The sequence below is a fragment of the Mytilus edulis genome, chromosome 2, assembly GCF_963676685.1.
Source record: "Mytilus edulis chromosome 2, xbMytEdul2.2, whole genome shotgun sequence".
NCBI classification, from domain to species: Eukaryota; Metazoa; Mollusca; class Bivalvia; order Mytilida; family Mytilidae; genus Mytilus; species Mytilus edulis.
The window spans coordinates 21,562,962-21,588,499 of record NC_092345.1 but is presented as its reverse complement, the minus strand read 5'-3'; the positions used below and the strand labels follow the sequence as shown (position 1 = coordinate 21,588,499).

At 32.4% G+C, this 25,538-nt stretch overlaps 1 protein-coding gene and 1 long non-coding RNA gene across 2 annotated transcripts in view; both read left to right on the top strand.

Moving 5' to 3' along the window:
• LOC139511708 (uncharacterized) overlaps window positions 1-25,538 on the top strand; it is a 63,519-nt gene that overhangs the window by 29,788 nt on the left and 8,193 nt on the right. Inside the window, exons 2-4 of the mRNA XM_071298741.1 lie at window positions 20,586-20,673; window positions 22,441-22,601; window positions 23,408-23,717. Of these exons, the coding sequence (XP_071154842.1) occupies window positions 20,586-20,673; window positions 22,441-22,601; window positions 23,408-23,717 (559 nt within the window). The remainder of the gene's footprint in view (window positions 1-20,585; window positions 20,674-22,440; window positions 22,602-23,407; window positions 23,718-25,538) is intronic.
• Window positions 11,651-16,025, top strand: LOC139511706 (uncharacterized). The gene is made up of 3 exons (XR_011662080.1): window positions 11,651-11,713; window positions 14,206-14,298; window positions 15,335-16,025. It is a non-coding gene; the product is annotated as an uncharacterized lncRNA (long non-coding RNA).

Genomic DNA, 25,538 nt, shown 5'->3' with positions numbered 1-25,538 from the left:
AGACGGACAAACAATCTGACAAGTGTTAAACATTATGCCCCCTCCACTTTGGGTCATAACAATAAAAAGGGAGTTTGTAAAGATATAAAAACAATTCACCAAAGTTTCATAAAAATTTGTGAAAGCATTCTTGAGACTATCCTAATCCCAAGTCATGATAGTACAATGACATAAATCAGATTTTTTTTTAAATTAAAAGGAAAATTATCATGTTTATGTTATACAAAAATAATTCACCAAGTTTCATGAAAATTGCTCAAAGCATTATCAATAGTATACGTACTGGAAAAATCCCCGCTTTTATGAATAAAATCCCTAACTTTAAATTAAAAATTTAAAATCCCTAAAAATTAAAAAGGAGCTTAATTATCATGATTATATCAATAGATAATTCACCAAAGTATTATGAAAATTTTATGATTAATGTATTCTAATTCCAAGACTATCTAAGACATGTATGGTTTGTTGGAATTAAAAAAGTTGGAATAAAGTACCTGCTAGAATTCAGGAGAATTAAGAGCAAATCAGGCTATCTTCTAGATTATCAGACAATTGACTGTACATAGAAAAGGAATTTTCTTTTTTCTTTTTTCTTATTTAGCTATTTGTTATCTCTGTCCTTAATATATACTGAACTAAGCCATTTTTTCACATATTTTTTTTGTTTTTTCTCTCTTGTGACTTGTTATTTAACATAACAAAAAAAACCAAAGGCAATGAAAGAGAAACTGACAATGCCAAGGCAAAACATAAGATGCAGAAACGAAAAACAAAACAAAACACTAAGCAACACCAACATCACCAAAAACTAGTGTTGAATTCATGTGCTCAGTCAGTCAGTGAGAGTTCGCAGATCCTGACCTACTATATCTATGCTTAAAAACCTAAAAATCATATAGTTCTAAACATATTTTGTAAATTTATACTTGATTAAAATGTTGTCATAAATAGCATAGACACCTCTGAGTTTTGAGAACCACATGTGTTAATTGTGCGAGTATAATCATTGATAATCATGCACAAGATTGACTTTTAAAAGCCTATATATTGAAATTTTCTGAAAATATTGCATGCATTTATTAATATGACCAATTTCAAGAAATGCACAAAGATGTGAGATGATTTATTTTATTGTAATTTCAGGAATTTACAGTAAAGGCTTTTATCCTCACTGCACATTTTGCACTTTTCCTAATTCAGGAGCCAGAAGTTATGGCCTTTGTGACCTTTGTATGATTTTTATTTTAGTTTCTTTTTTTTATATTGAAGAGTTTAGTATGATGTCCATTTCCATTATCACTCAACTAGTATACATTTTTGTTTAATGGCAAGCTAAAGCATGCCTCACAGGCACGGATCCAGGGGGGGGCTGAAGGTTGGACATGTTGGAACCCCCTTTCTTTATTGGACGATCAATGCATTTGAATGGGGACATGTAGTTGGACACCCCCCCCCCACCCCCAAAAAAAATTGTCCTGGGTTAGGAACCCCTCCTTTATATGACTAGATCCACCCCAGTCTCAGGTTGCGGGATTTTCTCGTTGCAATGAAGACCCATCGGTGACCTATGGCTGTTATCTGCTCTTTGGTCATGTTGTTATCTCTTTGATACATTCCCCATTTCCATTTCCATTTTCTTTTCGGTTCTATTATAAATATTAGAAACGAGTTTGGCGCCTTTACAAAAATATAATTGTCTGTGCTGATAGGGGAGTATGTGTGCATACCAATATTTAAATTTTCTAGGCCTTCTTTTTGAATATTTTGTGCATTTCTTGGTAAAATACTGTCAGACCTCGAGTGCTGTTGTTTTACAAAAACGGTCAAGTAATGTAGGGGAAAGAAACTAACTAAAAAGACCAAAATAAGCCACAACTAATGGGGGTCTCATTGGGGGTTCTGTTCACGGATCCCGCTTAGTTACTACTTATTTTTTTAGATTCTCGCATGATGCCATCCCGCGTACACTATGTAAGTGAACAATTCTGCTATTTTTGTAATTTCCCATGTCCCGCTAAACTTCATTTCGCGTTTTCACGGCACAATAATTTGAGGGAGGATAGGACCTTTATCGGGACTGCGGGATCGGGTGTTTTTAAGCTCTGGATTTCGGGATTGACCCTTTCGGGATACGATAATTCTTTTTTCGAATTTCGGGACCTCTGGATTTCGTGTTTTTTAAGCCCGGGATTTCGGGATTTCGTGTTTTTAAGCTCGGGATTTCGGGATCAGTACCCCTCCTACCCTCCCTCATAATTTGACTTTCATGTGTCACGTTTACAAAAAATACGCCTCGACAATCCCGAGTCCCGCTCAGACCCCCCTTATAGGTACATAATGAATAGTTTACTATGTAGTCAGTAGTCGGGTCAAATACACATGTATACACTTTTAGACGACCTTAGATTCATTTCACAGCGAAAATACTCATTTATATTGAACATTTTAGATCACTTTACATTTAGATTTTATAACTTTTAAAATAAAGACCATATAGATTTAAGATCATTTAATCGAAAGATTATAATTTGTCAATGCGCAACTGTAACCAGGTATTGAATTTTTTTTTTGCATGTGTTAAGTTAAAAGTGCCGGGAATAGAAAAGCAAGTTAAACTTCTCATCTGGACTTTTTAATAAGTCTGTATACCGGACCTCTTCTCTATTTTGGGATTGAAAAAAAATCTAAAGTTAAAAATGCGGTTTTGAGCCTATTTCTTCTTTTTAATTTGGTAACACGTTAAGCCATTAGTGACACTAATATGGTATATTACCAATAATAAGGCCATATATTTCGGTGTGTAGAAATACCGCAAAAGACTTCTTAGTGCACTAAGAAGAAAGTTTTTGCATTAAGGACACTAAAACGATGTTGTAAGATCACAGCGAACATGAATATAAGAGGATATGATTAAATACCTCAAATCTATAAAGTTAGGTATCAATAGATTTTGTAATTTTGAAGTTAAATGACTTTATTTTAATCAACGCCTGCCACTCGCCACGTGACCAACGGTTTATTGCAGATTCCCGAATCATCATGTTCAATCAACCTAATCCAATAAACAATTGTCTTTTGATCGTTACTTATTGATTAATCAATGGTTGTTAACCTAACGGTTTAGCGTGGTATAAATTCAAGTTTATGAAAGAAAAATAAAAAATAAATTTTGTGTTTTAAAACTTTGCCTTTGTTATATATATTTAGTTTTTAAGGAAATTGCTATGCAAGCTTTTTTTTTTATTTAAAGAACCCTATTTTGAGATAAAAATTGAGAAACAAATGCTTTTGATATTTCATTTCCTTACTAACAACACAAGAGTTTACATACTATCATTATTCCTTGAAAGACATTTGAGAGTATGTGGTGTCCATGGGGTTCTTCAAAATCCGATTACAGAAGTAACATATAGAAAAACTCCAAGAGGTAAAATTATATAACGTTTAAAAAAGAGAATTATAGAATAAATCATAACTGTCTTCTATGAACGATAACTTTAACTGGTGTCAATGCTTTTTTTTTTTAACAATTCATCTTTATTTCAACAATTGAAGATGAATACCATTTTATTTTATAATGTAATAAGCACTATGGGCAGGCGCGGATCCAGAGCTTGAAGTGGGGGTTTGGGGGAGGGGTTATGTGAGAAATGTTTAAAACACTAGAGAAGTTTTCATGTTATACCAAACCATATGTTTTTCAATAAATGGCACACTTTTTGTTCATCCGGCATATGGTTACTCTAAATAAAATTTTAAGTATTAATTTTATAAGGTTAATTATTTGATTACAGATCGTATCTACCCGTTTTGTAATTGTTGTATCACTCTAAGGGAGGCTAATAAAGATATATATATAATAAAATATAGAGATAGCAGCCTTGGATTGTCTTAATTGAATCCTTTGGTCCTCTAATTATCAAGTTACCCTCTGGCCAATGTTATTATGACTTGTGTATATTTAAAGAAGTGTGGCGACAACGTGTCACCCTATTCAGTGCTAGATATTCAAATTATAGTAAAGATAAAATTAAAACAAGAAATGGTTAATACAAAAAATATTTTAAGATTTTCAACCGGGGGTGGGGGGGGGGGGCTCGCTTTAACCCCCTAAATCCGCTAATGATGTGGGAAAACTAAATTATTTAGTTAACTTAATCATATGACTCTTAAGCCCGTTCTGCCATTATTAAGAAACGCTAAAGAACGGAAATGTATGATTTTAAGATTTGGAAATAAATGAAATTGGTGTCACAAATGGTATGTCTGCTTGTATTTAAAATATTTTATAAATAGATATAATGCTCATATACATAATTATTAACGGTTGTTTTACTTCGCTTATTTATAGCATTTAACAAATAACTTCGTATTCTTATTTTCGGCATCAAATAAAAATAATGGAATAAATATATAGGAAGTTCCAATCAATAGACAACGTACAGAACAGAGCAATTCGATATTACTTAGGCGTTCACAGATTTGCACCAATTCTAGCACTGTATGGGGATACTGGATGGATACCAAGTCAGTTTCGGCATTGGGTGAACATTATTCGATACTGGAATATGCTTTTATCGTTTGAAGACGACCGATTAACGAAAGTGGTGTTCAATATGGATTATGATGATCAGATCGTTGCACAAACAATTGGTGTAGTGACACTAAAGATATTTTCACTAAACTTAATATGTTACATTATTACGAAAGTAGAACAATGGTGGATTTAAAATCTTTTGAACAAATTGTACGAACTTATTACAGTGATATATGGAGAGAGTCCTTGATAAATAAACCAAAGCTACGATCTTACTTAAACTTTAAAACAAACTTCGAACTAGAGCACTATGTAAAACTAAATCTTACGAAACACGAGCGATCTGTGCTAGCCCAGTTTAGATGCGGATTATTACCGATCAGAATTGAGACTGGTAGATATATTGGGGAACCAGTAGAAAACAGACTATGCCGATTTTGTAATTCTCAAAATGTTGAAAGTGAGCTACATTTTCTTATAAACTGCACATTTTATAATGATATCAGACAAACTGTTTTTAGCGAGATATTAATGGTGCCTGACTTTACGCAACTAGATGAGCAGGGAAAATTAACATTTCTAATGGTGAACCATCCAAGGAAAATAGCTAAATACTTAGCAGCGTCACTTTTCCGTAGAAAACAAACAGTTTACTCTAGTTAACATTCTTAAACTTTTTCACAAACATTAGTTGAATAATATATGAACTTTTACAATCGTTAATTCTTAATCTATAATTATCTGTATTTAAATTTAAATTGGCAATTGACACGTGATATTAGAACATTTATATTGAACTAACAGTAAAAGGTGACTTATTGGTCCATTGGGCCGGGTGTATTATATATGTAATTATATTTTGTACAAATTTATGCTGATTTACACATGTCACTATAATAAACAATTTACTTACTTACTTACTTACTTTATATTTTAAAAGACAAGGAAAGTGAATTAAAAAATATATACAACAAAAATAAGCGAAAGGAGATGTGGTACGGCTGTCAATGAAACACCTATCCACAAAAGTTAAAATGAAGAAGATGTCAGAAATAAATTGGTCATAATTTATTTACAGTCTAAAACATCGAAGGGACTAAACATCAACCTATACATATTTATACTTGAAATGCATTTGTATATAAACATCGAATCAGAAATATGTTCCTTTCCTAAACATGTTTAAAACATTGCTGTGATAGTTATCAAAAGTACCAGGATTATAATTTAGTACGCCAGACGCGCGTTTCGTCTACACAAGACTCATCAGTAACGCTCAAATCGAAATATTGATAAATGGCATAGTTCTTAACATTAGAAAAATGAATGAAGTATTGGCAACTGGACGTTAAGCAACCAAATATCAATCCTCACTTTTCCGTGAAGTGTTCACAATTATTTGTCTTTTTAAAATTAAAAGGATGAAAAATCCCAAACTGAAAAGAGTTGAAAATACGCTATTAATTTAGAAGTAAAAAATATAGCAGACAGAATAAATACGGCAAAAACAAACAAATGAAAAAAAAAATAGAGAACAATTTGAAATACCATATACATGTTTAATCAGTATTCTAGTAGATTATTCACGGGCCAAGGTTGAGCGAACATGAATTGCTATCGATTATACTAAAGGTGACAATCAACTTTTTGAGGCACGTGTCGAGAAAACATTAGAAAAAATATAATTTAAAATTATGAAAGAAGTAGGTCCTTAGTGCACATGTTTGTTCTTAGTGCACTAAGGAGGTCCTTTGCGGTGTTTCTACGGACCCCATATATTTGAAGCTGTTCAAAATTCTGTACATTATAGGTACGTGTATCAGATCGGACAATAATTTTCATATATATAAAAAGAATTACTGTATAAGTTATCTAGTATGAAATATGTCCACTGGACCGACCGTGTAAGTGCTCTATATATTATATCATGTATATAGCCAGTCAAAAAGATGTGGTATGATTGCCAATGAGACAACTATCCACAAAAGACCAAAATGACACAAACATTAACAACTATAGGTCACACAAGGTCGTTAAAAACTTCCATTTGTTGTTGTCCACTGAAAATAAGCTCATAAAAACACGAATCCCCGTTTACTCAATTCCACCTTTATTTGTTAATATTTCTTTATCTTTTTCTTTTGATTTTATCATATCTTTTTTGTGAAATATTTTGTGTGGTCGAACATGAAATTGCCTCCGATGCTACAAAGAAAATTTGTTTAATGTCATCTGTTGCAATATATGCTAAGTACTACACGTGGACAGGATGTTCCCCAGAAAATAAGTTATACACACCCCGATATAACCCCGAGGGTACACGCTACTGTCATATGGAAAATTACTGGGTCACCTGTAAGATGGTAATCAGCCATGCAACTAATTAGGTTACTGACCATGTCACTTCAATTTAAAAAGTTTATCGTTAGATATCAAAATGATAAATTCATTTTAATTAAAAATTTAAGAACTAAAGGATTTATCATTAAAATGAAGTGAAATAATTCAACCAAATCGTATATAGATTATATACATATTTTTTTTTAATCTATGCCGGAAAGAATTGAAAAACTGTATTTATAATTTTTGATTTGTTTTATAGAAATCTGTGTAGGTCTCATGAAATGGAACTCACGCAACGCATGCCTAATTAAGATTTATAAATTTATTGAAAAATATAACAAAAATTTAGTTTTGATATTAAATTAAAGTTACCTTTCCGCGCTGTAATTTATTTGATATCACATGAATCAAGCAATTTTTGTTGAGAGATTTATGGGTTTGTCCATACAACGTATAAAAAAAGAAGTGTATGTTATTAGTATTTCACATGCCTTGTTTTCGCCTTGAAGCTCATTATTCAGAGTGTTTCAGACAAGATGATGAAAATAACGTGCAAGATACTTTTTTCGATCATCGTGAAGAGACAATTTTAATTCCCATTCCTCGATGCACTCTACCCCTGTTGAATTGTATATTTATAATTCCTCGTGCTTTTAATTAGCCCCCCCCCCCTTTCGTGGTTACCGTTATGCCAACAAATACCCGGGGCTTGATTTACATGTAAAATCATGGGCGGATCCAGCCATGATAAAGGGGGTTCCAACTACATGTCTCCATTAAATAAGGGGTGTCGTTGCCGCTGGTTTTCTACGCTTACCCCACCCTTTTCATATAATTTAGATTTCAAAAGTGTATACCTTATTCATATATTGTGTAGGTTAAAATGTTATCTTTTCCCATATTGTTTGCGTTTTGATTGGTGTGTAATGCAACAGTGCAATACCTAAGTGTCAAAAGAGAGTTTTCCCCGACCTATTCACATATTTTTAAGGTTCCTATATACAAGGTGATAGGACGTTCGGTTCCGTTGGAATAGGTTACCTTTTCACGCTATGCCTTAAAACTTTTCCTGATCACTGGGGTAAAGCTGATGACCGTAACTGCATTCACGGTCATCCCAAGATGTCGGATGAAAAATTAGGTCAGTTTCTGTATTGTCTGTTAAAGTGTTTCTATATCATTTTCTTTACAAATCATACATTAAAACGATGTAAATTTATAAAAGAATCACTCGGAAATCACTAATTACTTCTGAGAAATGTGCATGAAAAGGGAAATTCGATTTGAAAAAATCGCCAAGATGACCGTAAATCACAATCGAGATGACCGTAACAGAATCAGCGATTCATAACAAGGCTGACCGTAACTGCTTTTAAGATGACCGTAATTTGTAAATGATGACCGTAACTTTTAAAGGATGACCCTCAATTCTAAGAAATATCCGTATTTATATAACTATCTTTTTGTATCAAATGATTAATCGTGTTGGTATACACATATTAATATGAGAGTTTTATCCTATAGGTAGAAGAAAATAAGACGTGCTTCAAATGCAAAGATTACCATATGTATCTTTTTTACAGTAGAGGGTTTAATTTTTAAAATGAATTTGCCAAAAGACATGCAAATGAACAGGAAGGGAAAACATGCTACAAAAGCGCGATAAAATGACACCTTACAAGCATAATAAAAAAAAATGCGGTGCAGAGCCTTCAACTGCTCGACAAAAGATTTTTTGTTTTTGTTTCTGGGATTCCTTTTAATGACATATAATAAATACACATTTTTAAAAATGCCAAAAAATTGCATGTACACCCATTGATATTATATCGTCTTTCATTTTGTCGTGCAAATAAAATAACAGAAATATTTTGAAAATATCATTCGAATAAACTAGTGAAGGTGAGCTCCAGCAAAGTAGATCCTTAAAATAGTATTGTACGAAAAGCGTATCACAAGGCGGAACGTTGTCAATTTGTATATATAAAGAAATGTTATTCATACAGTCAGGATTCTACTTCTTCAAAATTATCTCCCCATTACACCAGTTCATGCTCACAATCGTAGAAATGGAAGCCATTGTAGAGATGACGCTTTGCCAATTTTGCTCTTGAAAACTGATAAATTTATCCACATAGCACCATTACGATCGATCGTTATATGTCAGTTATATTTTAAAAGACAAATGTATATACTAGCTAATGAGCATTAGTTAATGATCTTGTCTGCATTGATTCAACTTAAAAATATTGTCTGTTCGAATGTCAGATGGAATTTTTGAAAATTGCATTAAAAAAAATTCTAATTTAATATTTCGTGGAAGGGCAGACTAAACATTTTCAGTGGTTGAAGATTATAAACCGTAGTTATCACACACAAGAAAATCATATTTTTTCGAAGATATCCATTTTCATCATCCAAATTAAAAGACTGTCGTCAAGTACTTTTAGAAAAAATAGCTATTCGAACACACCTACTCTGTTTTTGTGATTACATTAGATAGGTATCTCACTTGACCCATATATTTCATCTTATCGTACTGTCATTTTTTTACGTTATAAAGTCAACCTGTAGCTTTGATATATAATAATGATAGAATCTGAAGCGAGATGCTATATAAAATACTCTTGCTTTGTACGTTTTAAAGACAAATATACACCCCAAACATGCCCCAACATAACAAGGTGCACTCGATTTTTCTCTTTTCGATACAATCGTTACCTGTTTTGGGGAATCTTTTCTTGATTCACATAATGGAAGGGCAGACACAAAAATTTCTGAACTAAAAGATTGATATGTTCTCCATCCGTGATAAAAAAAAATCGGAGGTTATGCATTTTATAGATACTGTATATAAAAAAGAAGATGTGGTATTATTGCCAATGAGACAACTATCCAGAAAAGACCAAAATGACACAAACATTAACAACTATAGGTAACCGTAAGGCCTTCAACAATGAGCAAAGCCCATACCGCATAGTCAGCTATAAAAGGCCCCAATAAGAACCATGTCGTCGACTTGATATCTTATTGTTTTGCATTACTATGTAATAGATACATTGAAAACTTATGCAAAAGGTGTTTTTAAAATAAGAAAACTGTCGTTTTATTTGTTTCTATTAACTTTTTAAAATTTTGTTACTATATCAAACATTACACCTAACATTTATCGCTTTGTCGATAAACACAGAGCTTCTATTCTTTTGTTCTATTTCAAAAGTGTTTCCGCCTGCATATATCAAGACAAATTAAGATTTTAATCTGCTTCCTCTGAAACCATACACATGGGCTCGATTACCAAATATTCGTATGTATTATTAATGTTTTTAATGCTCCATTTATTGGCATTATGTTTTTCTGGTCTGTGCGTACGTTCGTCCGTTCGTCTGTTTGTTTGTCCGTTTGTCCAGCTTCAAGTTAAATAAAATTGAAACTTAGTACACATTTTCCCTATGGTATGATCTTTTTAATTCTAATGCAAAATTACAGTTTTATCCCATTTTCATAGTCCACTAAACATTGAAAATGATAGTGTAGATGAGGCATCCGTGTACTAGGGACACATTCATGTTTCTTCAAATTTTCGTCGTATCGCTGTCAATTTGTGTTAAAATTTTAATGTCGATATCAATAAATATTTCATTGTTTACGAGAAATATGCAATTTACTATCATTGTTATAAATCCTAAATATGGCCAATTATATTATAGTTTAAAAAAAAGAAATTTATGAAACATATTTATATCCGCTAACCGAGCCCCTATTGAGATCGACAAACTCAACAAAAAAGCTTTGAATACAATACGGATATTTCTTAGAATTGATGGTCATCCTATAAAAGTTACGGTCGTCCTATATAAATTACAGTCAGTCTTTACAAATTACGGTCATCCTTTACAAGTTACGGTCATCTTTTTACCAATCACGGTCATCCTTGTTTTATGTTACGGTCATCTTGAAAATATTTTGATTATGATTTACGGTCATCTTAACGATTTTTTCAAATCGAATTTCCCGTTTCATGCACATTTCTCGGAAGTAATTAGTGATTTTCGAGTGATTCTTTTATAAATTTACATCGTTATAATGTATGATTTGTAAAGAAAATGATATAGAAACACTTTAACAGACAATACAGAAACTGACCTAATTTTTCATCCGACATCTTGGGATGACCGTGAATGCAGTTACGGTCATCAGCTTTACCCCAGTGCTGATGCACAGGTAACCTATTCCAACGGAACGTCCTATCACCTTGTATATAGGAACTTGAGAGGATTCCCGAGATTATCATTTATGCAATGATTGCTCACAAAATGCTAGGGGAGGCCAACCCCGGATTCCATCCCCTTCGACCCGCCACAGAATACAGATATAATTGATAATTGTTATTTAAAAGTCATATACTATATCCACTATAGTACTAGAACCGAACACCTGTTTTCGGATATATATATATACATACACCACATCTTCCTATGTCTATATAGCTGATTTACCGTAAATAACTGCGAGAAAATGAATAATACACAAGTTGATAATTGTCTCTTCTCTGCTAATTTTAATGTGCATGCAATATTTACTCTGATTTACTTGTGAGACCACCGACACTAATAATAATTACCTACAAAATAATAGGTGCTCCTTTACTGGGAAGAACATTTCGGATCCGATCAATTTATTGGTTCCATTCCCCCATTCTACACTTCTCCTTAGAAAAAATGCCTTGCACTGCGTCATAATTATCTGGACTACTAACTTACTTCCATTCGAAAACAGACTATAATCTATTTCACTGGATGAGATTGGGCTCACGGATTTTTTAATGGATTGGTAATTTTTATTTATAGCACAAGTTTACAAAGCAAGATTAATCACATTTTTCACCCGGCCTACAAATCAAATGGTTGCCTCCTTACTGACGTACACCTACACAAGCTAAAAAAACATATTCATGGGGGGGGGGGGGGGGGGTTCAGATGGGGGATGCTTGCCTCAGTCATGTTTCTGTGATTCCCTATATAATCAACAAAATTTTTCACACAAAAAGGGGGGCAGGGATTTCTCCTTAATAAGAAATCTCTATTTTCAGCATAAGCTCATATAAATTTGCCTTTTGAAGAACTGAAATAAATATGAGACGCCTAATGATTTTTCAGATGCTTTACATTAAAATACATCCTTGTGACATTCACAATTATATATAGATCCAAATTTAAAAGCTATTTTTTTCAATATTTAAATAATGTAGGATCAAATCTTGATACATGTATGTAGTTGAAATTGTTAGCTTTAAACATGTTGAACATTAAAAAATGAACACCCAAAGTTTAAACCACGTTTAAACATAAGAATGACCATGTAGTCTTTATTAATGTATGCTATTGCTATGAAACTAGGTCATTGTAGGTAAACTGTCATCTATTCCCTTAAATCTTTGTTCCCAGTCACCCCAAGTTTGATTTAAATTAGTCAAGTATATCTACTCTATTAGGTCTCTAGTTTGGATAGTTAATAACTTGCAAATTACAAATGAATTAAAATCATACTTCTCCCAAATTTATTTCTTTAATTAAATATTATGGATGAAATACATGTAGCAAGTAAGGGATGAAATTAAATTGGATGAAATGTGGCATTTTTTTTGGATAAAGTATTATTTCGTCTGATGTTGTCAAACTTAACTATAGACCCTTAAGGGGCGGATCCAGTCATTTTAAAAAGGGGTGGGGGTGGGATTCTAACCCAGGTCAAAAGGGGAAAGGGGGGGGGGGTCCAATTACATGTCCCTATTCAAATGCATTGATTATCCAAAAAAAGGGGGGTTCCAATCCCTTGAACCCCCCTCTGGATCTGTGCCTGCCCTTTAAAAATAAAATTATCCTTATTTTGAGTTAAAGCTAAGCTTATAGATTTTTCTATAATGCTTCTCAGGGGCGGATCCAGCCATTTTAAAAGGGGGGTCCCAACCAAGAGCAAAGGGGGGTTCCAACTATATCTCCCATTCAAATGCATTGCTCGGTAAAAGAAAAGGATTCCAACCCTCAAATCTATGGTCAGGTTGTTGTCTCTTTGACACATTCCCTTTTTCCATTCTCAATTTTATCATGTAGTCGTCGTTGTCCCAGGACATTTAGTTTTCGCTTAATAACTTTAGTACAAGTAATAGAAATCTATGAAATTCAAACACAAGGTTTGTGACCAGAGTTTTGTTCAGAGTTTAGGAATTACATGAATTAGGGGCCAATAGGGGCCAATATTAAACTTTGTTTGATTTTATAGAAAATTGAATTATTGGAGTTCTTTGATATGCCAAATCTTACTGTGTATTTAGATTCCTAGTTTTTTGGTCCTGTTTAAATTGGTCTACCTTAAGGTCCAAAGGGTCCAAAATTAAACTTATTTTGATTTTAACAATATTTAAATCCTTGGTGTTCAGATTAATATGCTGAATCTGAATATTTACTTAGATTTTTTTATTATGGGCCCAAATTCAAGTTGATCCAAATCGGGGTCCAAAATTTTACTCTGTTTGATTTCAACAAAAATTGATTATATGGGGCTCTTTGATATGCTGAATCTAACCATTCATTAAGATTTTTGATATTTTGACCCATTATCAAATTGGTCCACATTGAGTTCTAAAAGGTCCAAAATTTAACTTTATTTGATTTCACCAAAAAATGAATTATTGGGGTTCTTTGATCATGTTGATATGCTGCATCTAACCATGTATTGAGATTTTGAATATTGGACCATTTTAGAGGTTAATTGTCAATTTAAAATTTTTAACTACTTGGACCGCATTCATTCTGTGTCAGAAACCTATGCTGCATCAACTATTGAATCACAATCCAAATTTAAAATTCAGAGTTGTATTGAGCTTGAATGTTGTGTCCATACTTGCCCCAACTGTTCTGGGTTCAACCTGTACGTTTGTATCAAGCTGAGCCATGCATAGCATTTTTATCTGATTTATATATTAATTTGAAATTTTGACAAGTGAGACACATACATTGACATACAGATTATACTGTTAACAATATTTCAGAGTTTAACGTAGTCAAGCGAAACAAATTTTAGAAGAATAGTTGAATCATGTCTCTGTTGTCAAATGAAAAATTAGTACGAACACAAAGAAAAAGTATGGGAATGTTTGTTTTTTAAACTATTGATCAGGGTGAAAGTCTTTGAAAGTCATGACTGACCAAAAGTTTGTGAAATGAAATAGCACAAATATTCCATTCTTTTTAAATATAACTGAATATAAAGAAAAACACAAACTGATGTTTTATAATAGTTTTTACCCTTTTTATGTTTTATAGGACAAGAAATATAGAAAAATGATGAAAAATATAAACAGTTACAATAGAAATGAGCGCAAAACAAGATAAACAGAATACAACAAGGCCTAAATGGTAAGACCACTTCTATATACTGTAAATTCAGATTTTTCAGGGAAGGGAAAACTTATTGTGATTACAAAAAAAATCTGCATAAAGATCTATATAGTTACATGATATATATATATATATATATATGTTTCTGTTATCAAAATATGATTTCTTATTTTTGAGATACTCACCCAGTCACATTATTCGCATTACTAAAAAGTTTCGATAATTTCTGAATTACAGTAATAAAAGAAATTGCCTTTGAATGATGACTCATATAAAAATAAGAAAATGTGGTATGGTAAATGAGTGACTTATCCACCAGAGTTCAATGAAGCGGATGCAAGAAATTAAAGGCCAATCATGGGCCTGCCTTCAATAATGAGAAAACACTTCCTTTATAGGTCATCCATTAAAGATCTCAACATATAAAGATTTAAACAATCCAATTTAGTTCAACATGTTCAAAGTCAATAACAATTAATAAAAAAAAATCATGCCTAATATAAAATATTGTTTGTTTCTCCAATCCTGACCGACCCTGCAAAAATGGCCCTACTCATAAAATTTTATTGTCAAAACTAAGCCAAATATTATTTTATTCATTTCTGATTTTCGGGCTTGCCGGATCATCATGATCATCCGATAATATTCAGGCTTTTGGGAAAAATAAAATTATTTACCTACCTACCTACCCACACCTGGCTTGTCAGAATAGGGATTAGGGAAACAAACAATATATTAATTTAGGCCTCATGTCTGTGAGCACTCAACCTGACCATAATATAGGACAGTGGTTCAAATATTAACACAACATATGAACATTCTATAACAACTATTGCAAGTGGCTCAACTTTAAATATCACTGCAAGGCACTAAACAACGAATATTAAATCTTGGACACAAAGCACTGAAATAAGAGAACTCATAAGCATGACAAGTAAGAATATCAAATGAAAGTTTCTCAAAATGTTCATTAAAACATGATAAAATAAGCTTATTTATATTGCTGTTTTTTTCTCCATTTATAACATTTTTTTTTTATTTTGTGTATTTATAGGTCAGATATCTTGGTTTTTATGATCATCAACAGGTCCTGCAGGTCTATACTGAAGAGGAAACTTAATTGTTAATACTTTTCTACATAATGTGCTAATTGGATTATTAATGTGAAATGAACTCAACTGTGTGTTTTTCTGGAAAAAGAAATAGAAAAAATCCTACAAAATTGCTATAAACAAAATGGAGTACTATCAAAGAACACAATTGTGTAAAATGTAACAACCTACATTCATATTAACTGATGGATTATGGAGAAATTAAGAAAAAAAATAGTATCTTTGTCATGTTTGTTGTCGAAATAAACACCTGCTTTATCAATTCATGTACATGGCTCCATCATATCAAATATACAAAGAAGATGTTTGAAGAACATACGTTTCCAAAATTTATTCAACCAATTGAAGGAAGATGTCTTGTGGATTGAATTATTTATGCACTGAACTGTTATGTAGGGGGTCGAATACACAGCAGCTGAAACAGAAGACAAGTTAATTTGACATGAAAAGTGTTTATTTTATTTAATATGCAAATATGAGCACAATATTAATAACATCACAAATGGTATGATATTCATAGCATTTTGCTTATTATTGTATTGTCTTAAACATGCTAAACAGTCAGCCTTTTGTTTTTGTATGTTTAATACTCACCATGAAAATTTGTATTACAGTATTAAAGTTTTAATTATCTTTTGTATCAATAATTCAGTCTAGGAGAAAATATACTAATACTGTTTGTACTGTTATGAAATTTCCATAGAGGAAAAACATTTCCTTAAGCATGTTAACATGGTTAAGGGAAATTTGATGTTCAGAAATTTCCCTAGAGGAAATTTGAAGATCAATGATTTCCTTAGAGGAAATTTGTTGTCTTGAATTTTCCTCCAAGGAAAAGTGTTTGTCAAAAATTTCCTCACAGGAAAAAGTATTTCCTCCAAGGAAAATTTGAAGCTACAAATTTCCTCACAGGAAAAAGTATTTCCTCCAAGGAAAATTGGAAGCTGCAAATTTCCTCAAAGGAAAAAGAATTTCCTCTAAGGAAATAGAATTTCCTCAAAGGAAATAGAATTTCCTCAAAGGAAATAATTATGCAGCAAATTCCCTAAGGGAAATCTTTTTCCCTTGAGGAAAAATCTTTTTCCTTCAGGGAAATTTGATTTCCCTTGAGGAAAAGTACTTTTCCTCTGAGGAAATTGTTGAAAAAAGGGGCATAACTTTTTCAACAGTGGTGCTAGATCCAAAAAATTTTAGGACAAATATCAGGGAACCAATACCAACCAAGTTATCAACTTTGTTTTGACTTAACTCCAAAAATTAAGGTGACAACTTTTGCACTCAGCGGAATTGCAAACTTGTCCCGGAGACTGTTCTTTCATCTTTTAGGATCTTATACTATAAACCAATAATATTTTATGTATGAATGAATTATTTATCTTGAAAGTTCGGTAAAACCCTTTAAATTACGAATGTTTTTATTTTGTTATATCTAAAAACAGTCGATATCTAGATTTAATAATGGGAAGACATTGTTATAAGGATCACATGTGATAGATTCCTAATACGAAATTCAAATGTAAGACACGTCCCGATACCTATTGCACAATTTCATTAAAGATTCATAGATACAACAACCAGAAATAACTATATATTAAACCATGCAGTGTCTCATCTGTTGACTGAAAACTTAAATATTTGCAAAGATTTGTCTCTCGCTTCGACTCGGAAGAACATTTAAGACGAATCGCTACATTTTGCCTTTCTGTTAAACTACGAGAAACAAAAAAAAAAACGGTTTTGCATTTTTTTATTACAAAAACTCATTCCAGAAGTACTTTCAAATCAGTGAGACTCTTCAGTGTTGAGACTGCAATTGGTTTTGTTTGTCGATTTATAGTTCTAAATCAGGGAATCTTTCTTGTTGATTTCTATATCTACTCATTATAGATATATTACTTTAGAAAATGTCCAAATGTGCAAAAAAAAAAAAAAAAAGGAAGGCATTGTCATTTGGGGGCAACTATGATTACAACTCCAACAAGGAGTCAAGTGACGATTTTGCAACTATAATACTTTTTTTTTATATCTTGTCTACTCCACATTGTTTTTCTCTCTCTCTATTGTAGTTTTAAAGATGAAATTTTGCAAAGCTTGAATTATAGATTAATTATAGGCACTTCTTTAAACATCACGGAACTCTATGGGTAAAAATGCATTGAAGACCTATCGGTGACCTTCTGTTGTCTGTTCTGTGGTCGGGTTGTTGTCTCTTTGACACATTCCCCATTTCCATTCTCAATTTTATTATCTAATACTGATGCATGATATGAATAAGAAGATGTGTTTCGAGTGCCAATTAGACAAGTCTGCATCCAAGTCACAATGTATAAAAAGTTAACAATCATAGGTCACTGAAGTACGGCCTTCAACCCAATCCTTGCCACACACCGAACCGCGAACAGCAGGCTATAAAGGGCCCAAAAATGACTAGTGAAAAAATTATCCAAACAGGAAAACAAACAGTCTAATCTGTATAAAAAAAGAAAAACAAGAAACAATAATGAACCATATCAACAAACGGCAATCACTGAACAAGGGGCTCCTGACTTAGGACATGTTTTAAACAAATGCAGCAAGTTTAAACTTTTAAGGCGCCAGCCTTCACCCTAACCTGAAACAGAAGTTTTTAACATTTCAAATTCAAAAGACACACTATAAATAACTGAAATGACTTAACTCGATCAAAAAGTTGATGTATGGATTTTCAAGTTAAACCAATGTAGCAGTACAATCAATAGTGTTCAAAGGAAAACAATTGGGAAATGATAAGTATAACTATCTGTTTTACGACTGCTTAAACACAGTCAAATTATAGTAAGAAATTCACTACCAAAACGTGCATTAAGAATGTACTGAGGTGAAATTAAAACAAAATCTAGAATATAAAATTGATACAGTACTATAAGTAAGAAGAGCATTTATTTAGTTAAACTAATACATGTATATTGATAGGTATGGCTCTTTTTGGAGATTTCTAATATTTCAAACTCGAGGGAAAAGGCTTACTCTCACTTGTACGTTACATTTGGCGAATTGCATTCGTATTATATGAATCTCAAATCAAAAGAAAAAAAAATCTAGAATCTGCTTAAATTGTGGTAAATGGCCTTTTATGAGATATTGAAGTCTTATATGAAAATAGAAATGGGCGACACCATGTTATGGGGCAAAATATTTTACCCTGTATCGTAAGAACAAAACCAAGGAGTCCGAACATTTGAAAAAAAATACTAAACGTCACCCAAGTACATCCTTGAATACAACCATTCGACAAAGTACGTGTTTTTGTCACAATTAACTTTGTTTGACGACAAAAACAGCTTTACGTGTATAGCACCTAATAATATTGAACACCGTGTAACCGTTAAGGTAGACAGTTTGTTGACAAATCTATTCGAGATTTATGAGTACAAATACATTATAATGATGATATTTTGAAAATGTTTACATATTGATTTACAAGATTTATATTTAATGATACAACTGAAGAAAAGTTAGCTGAGGGGTCTAATTTGATTAATTCTTGTTCATTAACGATGTATTCTTGTTTATTTGATAAATCCAATTAACTTGGGGTGGTCTCTTTTCATTTACAAATATGGTATTAAAATGTGATTTGATTCATTTGAATTTCAAATTTTTTTCTGTTATTTTAATGTGAGAGTCTACAGTTAGAATAACTTAATTCAAATATATCACATTTCACAATTATGACATTTTTAACAGAAGCTCGTATTTGATTAGACTCAGTCATACACACATGTCAAAAAGCTGTACATGTATAATGTAACAGTGATGTATAGTAATATACACGCATGACTAGGGTGGTTGCTTTTTTGGGGGTAAGTGTGTTGACTTTTCCTCCCTTCTCCTTTATAAAAAAAAATCGACGAAGAAGAACAATACAAGGGTAAAAGTTGTAACAATTTCTACTATAGTGAAAATGTTTGTTATACCATTTTTATTTTTTAGTACTTCTTTTTCTGTAAAATTGAATGTTTGAAAATTTGTCACCTAAATGTTTTGAGTCCTATGGTATTTCGAAGAAATGTTGATTTGCAGTACTCGTTTGTCAGAATACGCATTTACGCACTCATGACATTCAATCATATACCTTGTGTAGAAAGGATGCCGTGCTCTACACGTTAAAGAACGCTTGCGTCAACTCCATGATTGTGTTCATGTTGCAAGGTAAAATGTAAAGTGTGACAATAGATTAAAAAAATCGCACTCATAACTTAAGCGTGTTTTATTCTAGTAAAGGATTGGTTGTCTGTGGTATAAGAGAGATTTACTGATTGCATCGCAAAGTAAGAGATGTTGACATTCATAATGAAATTCATTAATTGATATGGGCTCAATGTACCATACATCAATATTATTGATACGAGTAAATCAATGTACTTTAACGCCAAAATAAACTTAATTTACAATAGCGCCTACATATTGATATCAATTTAATTACCCGGTCTGTTTGCATACTTTTTTCAATGAGACATTTTCCCATAAATTGTCATTATTTAAATTTTAAAAAGATGATTATTTGCGAATTTCATGATTTGGTATTCAATTCACAATACAATTCACCGTTTACTAATTATTTAACTTGAAAAAAAGAAAATCAACACCATCTGCCATATTGCTTCAAAAAAATTTCAATAGGATTTAACAATCACTGGCTAAAAACACGACAAAACATGAGGTTGCGCAAGTCCTCAAAATATTCTTCCAATTAAGTAGAATCAGATGTTTAAATCTTCATTAAAGGTTTGTATCTGGACGACTTATTATATATGTTGTCCATTATTTTCTACACTTTATAATTAAGCACCCAATTGTTATCCTTTTTTTTGTTGTTGTGCACTTTTTGCTCATTATTCTCTTTTTTGTTAACCCCATTAAGATCCCCATTATTGGAATGTTATCATGGTAAGTCTTAGAGATTAATCGAGTGTCTAGAACAATGATTTTATTGTAATAAATTTAGGATTATAGGAACTAAAGGAACATATGATGGGAACAACTTGTGCACTATAATTAGATAATGTATTTCAATGCTATTTTCAATCGTAATGTAGGACATAAAAGTAATCCGACATATGCAACTAATTTATATGTATTTCTTTTATAAATATTAGGCACGTGTAATTTAAAATAATTGATCGTTAAAAATTATGCATTGTTTTTCTTCAGACTACCTCAAAGATATTGTGAGAAATTGTGGTCACGTGACGTATGAGAAAGATGAAGTAATTATAAAACAAGGAGAGTTTGGAGACTGGTAAGTACACACCAACACTCTCATTCAACAGACTGTGAAAGTTTCATTGTTTTATTCATATTTTTCATTGAAGTTATAATGAAAATAGCTTTTATAAATTGTACGAGTCCGAAACTTTTATAAATTTACCTTCACCGGGAACGCTCTAAGCCAAATGTAGACTATTATAAAATTAAATCTAGTGCTACAAGAGCAAAAGTTTAATAGAATTGGAATCAGAATAATGAGACAACTCTCCTTCTAAGTCCCAACATGTAAAACGTAAAAATTAAAAGGTCAAGTACGGCCTACAACAAGGAGCCTTGGATCACACCGAACAGCAAGCTATAAAGATCCCCAAAGGACTAGCGTAAAACACTTCAAACAGGAAAACCAATAGTCTTATCTTTATTATAAAAAAAACGAGAAACACAAGTTTATGAACCACATCAACAAACGACATCCACTGAACAACAGGTTCTTAACTTAGGATAGGTGCATGCAAATGCAGCGGATTTATATCCTGCAATTATACAACCCTATAGATATCCTTATGCTGTATCCGTATACTATACAGATATCGCTTTAAAGCTCCGCCCACTACCGGGCTGAGTATTGCATGAACCTGCGTGACCTCAGAATGTGTATTGCAGTCGCATTCCAATGACGTATTAATTGCAAATTAACGATTTCTGTTTTACGTTCTGTTTGTTTTTAAACATTTCTTTAGAGCTATAAAAGAGGGACGAAAGATACCAAAGGGACAGTCAAACTCATAAATCTAAAATAAACTGACAACGCCATGGGTAATAATGAAAAAGACAAACAGACAAACAATAGTACATGTACACATGACACAACATAGAAAACCAAAGAATAAACAACAGGAACCCCACCAAAAACCAGGGGTGATCTCAGGTGCTCCGGAAGGGTAAGCAGATCCTGCTCCACATGTGGCACCCGTCGTGTTGCTTATGTGATACGACGTAAGAATCACACCAATTTTCTGATAACATACACACATGAACAGCAGTCTTTCCAACGATGACAACTATCGATTTTAAAACTTGAATGTGTATGACTGTGTTACAAAAACAACCATGTCAATTTCAGCATGCATGTTTAATGAATGTCGAGTCTGAAGCGTAGGACAACTCGTACACTCCTGTTTTAAATTGGACAATGTTTTGTAATTTTTGTCACTGTTGGAATCAGTTGTTATGTTAAAATAGATAATTATTCACCTTGAGCGACGTATTATTGTTGACCATTTTAGATTCTTTTTGTTTGCGAACCCGTCTTCAGCTGAATGTGTGATTACTGTATCGTATTACTACACGGGCCTCAAGGGATTTCAAATCGAAAATAAATGCAAAACTCTTTCAAAACACAAACAATATACAGAGTTAATTGCAGGATATAGACAGTAACTGTTTAGTGTTTTTATCAGCTGTATTTGTACTCGGCTCGAAACAGGTGTAGTAGCTCGCTAAAAGCTCGCATACACCTTGTTTCCTAGCCTTGTACAAATACAGCTGATATTTAAAGACACTAAACAGTTATTGTCTATTTATAAAGAATCTTACAGTATCTTTTTTCTTCATCAAATAGCTACCAGTAATTAATCAATCAATCAACCTTATTAATCTATTTATCAATTTATCAAAAGCAAACAAGATAGATTTTACACCAGCATTGGGTAAGACAGTATATTGAATGTCTTAAATAATGTCTTGATGATATCTATAATATATATGTCATATATATATATAGTTTTCTAAATTACAGCTTCTATATAATACTCTGTGGGAAGATTGGTATCTACATCATTAACAAGGATAAAATTGATGACGACAGCGATGATACCAATGCCCTTGCCCTTGTTGGCAGTAGAACAGCAGACGGTGCACTCGACAGGTCCAAGTTGGGAAACTATGTGTGTCCTCTTGGTTAGTACTGTGAATTCATTACTATTCATTGGATACCAATTGTCTTCTATGTCCTGGGAAGAGAAGAATCAAGAATTCAAACGACAAACGAATTTTCTATAGGAAAATATGCAGACTTTTGCAAAACAACGAAATGAAATTTCCCCCTTTTTTTCTCTATCCCACGAAAATGCAAGTTTTTCTCAGGACGCGAAAATAAACGAATCCACATTATACATGGTAACTATGTCCGAAATTAAGTCTATCGAATGACAAAGCAAATCCTATAGGGTTTTATGGTTGAATGTCATGCTGTATAATACTAAAAATCCTTAAAATTCTTAATTTAGTGGAATTAAAAACGCTAACAAACAATCTCGTTGAATAAATAAGTACAGTTATTTGTGTTTCTGTGATTTTGTACCGATTATAGTGAAAGAAAATTAGCAATAAAATCCGAGAACCAATTACGATAATAAAGCATCTGCTCGTTGCTAAGGTGATAGAGCTTTTTAACCACAAACACGACTAATTTCCACATACGTATGCATATTTGTTACACGGATATATATGTGTTACATTGAGAAATAATTAAATACATGTATGAATGAAGACTCAGAAGTTGTTGGAAAATGCACATTTTCGTGTGAGTTCTATATCTTTAAGTTTGGTTTTATCTTTGTTAGGATGTGCTTTTCCTTGCATTGATTATGGATGAATTCATCAAATATTAATTATCACATCTTTTACAGCTTCTTACATGTAACTGTACAAACACGATGACACTATCGGGTATGTAATCTCTGTTTTAATTATTTCTTAAACAGGACCTGGAGTTCCATTCGGAGAGGTTGCTCTCATGTCAGATGACTGCATCCGAACAGCCTCAATTATTTCTGAAGAGAAAACAGATTTACTAATGGTAGACAGGGCACTTTACAATCGGGCAGTAAAGGATGTTCTTGCCCGAGAGTTTGAAGAGAAGGCTGCATTCATTAAAGACAGTCCTCTTTTTTCCACCTGGGCTCCGAGATATAAGAAACAACTAGCCATGGCTTTGTACAAAGAATCGTTTCCTTATGAAAGCGCCCTCGTGCGACAGGGAGATCCTTTGACTAATATTTATTTCATAATAAGGTAAGTGGATCTGTCGATTTTATATCAAAGCAAATTAACACGTTCTGATTGTTTTGCGACTATTTTAGGATAAAACGTATGCATTTACTTTAATGTACTGGAAGAACACATGTCGTTCTTTACTAATGCTAAGTATCTATACCTATTTATAAGATAAGATAAGATATATTTTATTTCCAATAGTGGACCCATTACAGGCATAATCAGTACATTAATTTTTTATCACACAATTGCAATAGACAATAAACAAAAATAAAAAATAGAAATACTTTTGACAAAAAAACATGAAATATAAATTGAATTGATAATATCAGATTATTACATGGCATTTTTCATATCGCATGTATTATCAGCCCTAGGTTCAATATCAGCCCAAGAGCCGATATGAAATTGACATGTTATGATCTTTTTATCATATGCTTCAACAGTAGAGAAAAATAACAGATTCATATATTGAACCTTTTACGTGGTTCCCGAAAAGAAGTTGAAAGAGTAAAAAATTCACAGACGTCAGACCCCGTGAAAATTCGATACATTCAATATGAAATCTTTCTATCATATGCCTCAACAGAGAAAAAAAAAACAACACATTTTAATATGGACGAATCGACAAAAAAATAATTCAACAATATACATAATGAACATTGTTTGGAAAAGTCAACTTTTTTAAAGTAACTTTCTAAATTATGTTTCAGAAAAACCTAAAAAAATGCATTTATTTAATATTTTTTTCTTTTTTTCTTTTAATTTAATTATTTTACACAATATACTTTCCAGTATTCAATTAATTGTTTTGTACACTACTTTGTAATGTTTTTCACTGAAAACGTAGCATTGAGGTGTATTTTCCGGAATTTGCCGAGTATCACCGGAATGCCATGTGATAACGTTACGGAAAGGCATGTGATAACAATCGAAGCATGTGATAAACTTTTCATATCAGCCGCTAAGCACCAATTCGAAAAATATGGAAAATGCTTTAATTTAATGCTATTATCATACGGTAAAAATCATATGTTATTTAGTCCTAAGTATATGATAATATATGTAGTCACATATCAAAACCTGTATGTTTAGTGATTATTGACCATGTACCAGAAGCAGCATCACATCCATTATAGAAAAAAAGAGAGAGAAAAACTCGAGTTAAGTCCTTCCTCGTGGCTGATGCATATGAGCAAATAGTATTGCTGTTCATATGCAGGAGTCACAAAGGGCAGGTGCATAAAGGACACTCAAGCCTCTTCACAGAAATCTGAAAAAATTTACACATTTTACAACACAAGCATAAACTAATACTTAAAAAAAGAATTACTATATTATAGTCCTCCTTGTGGCTGAAGCACATAAATAAGATTAATATGTAGTTATCCAAATGCAGGAGCTTCCAAGGGCAGGTGCTTAAAGGACATAGTAATATATTGTGTAAAATTTCTGTGTAAAAATATTTGGATTTGGATGCAGCCTCTAGTACAACCTGTTCCAATGCTCTAAGAGAAAAAAAATGCATTGATACACGAAGCGACATAAGTGACGTAAACATTATCGGCTTTTCTAAAAATTTTAAAGATCGTAAATGTTTAGCTGCGTGACAATGTGAACTTTTTGGCAAGCGAGAGCAGCCAACGAGCTAAAATGTCTTACATTATTAATGTAACCTAATAGGTTCGGCTTATATTTTACGATATCCTTACACAGAAATTCCTATAAAATTTCTATCGTGCATTTTCTGGTCTTTGTCGCCTTCCTTTGAGAGTTTAGCGTTTTATGATATTAGAAAGAAGACCTATGATGCTAAGGTTTCATTCCCTCGGACTAAGG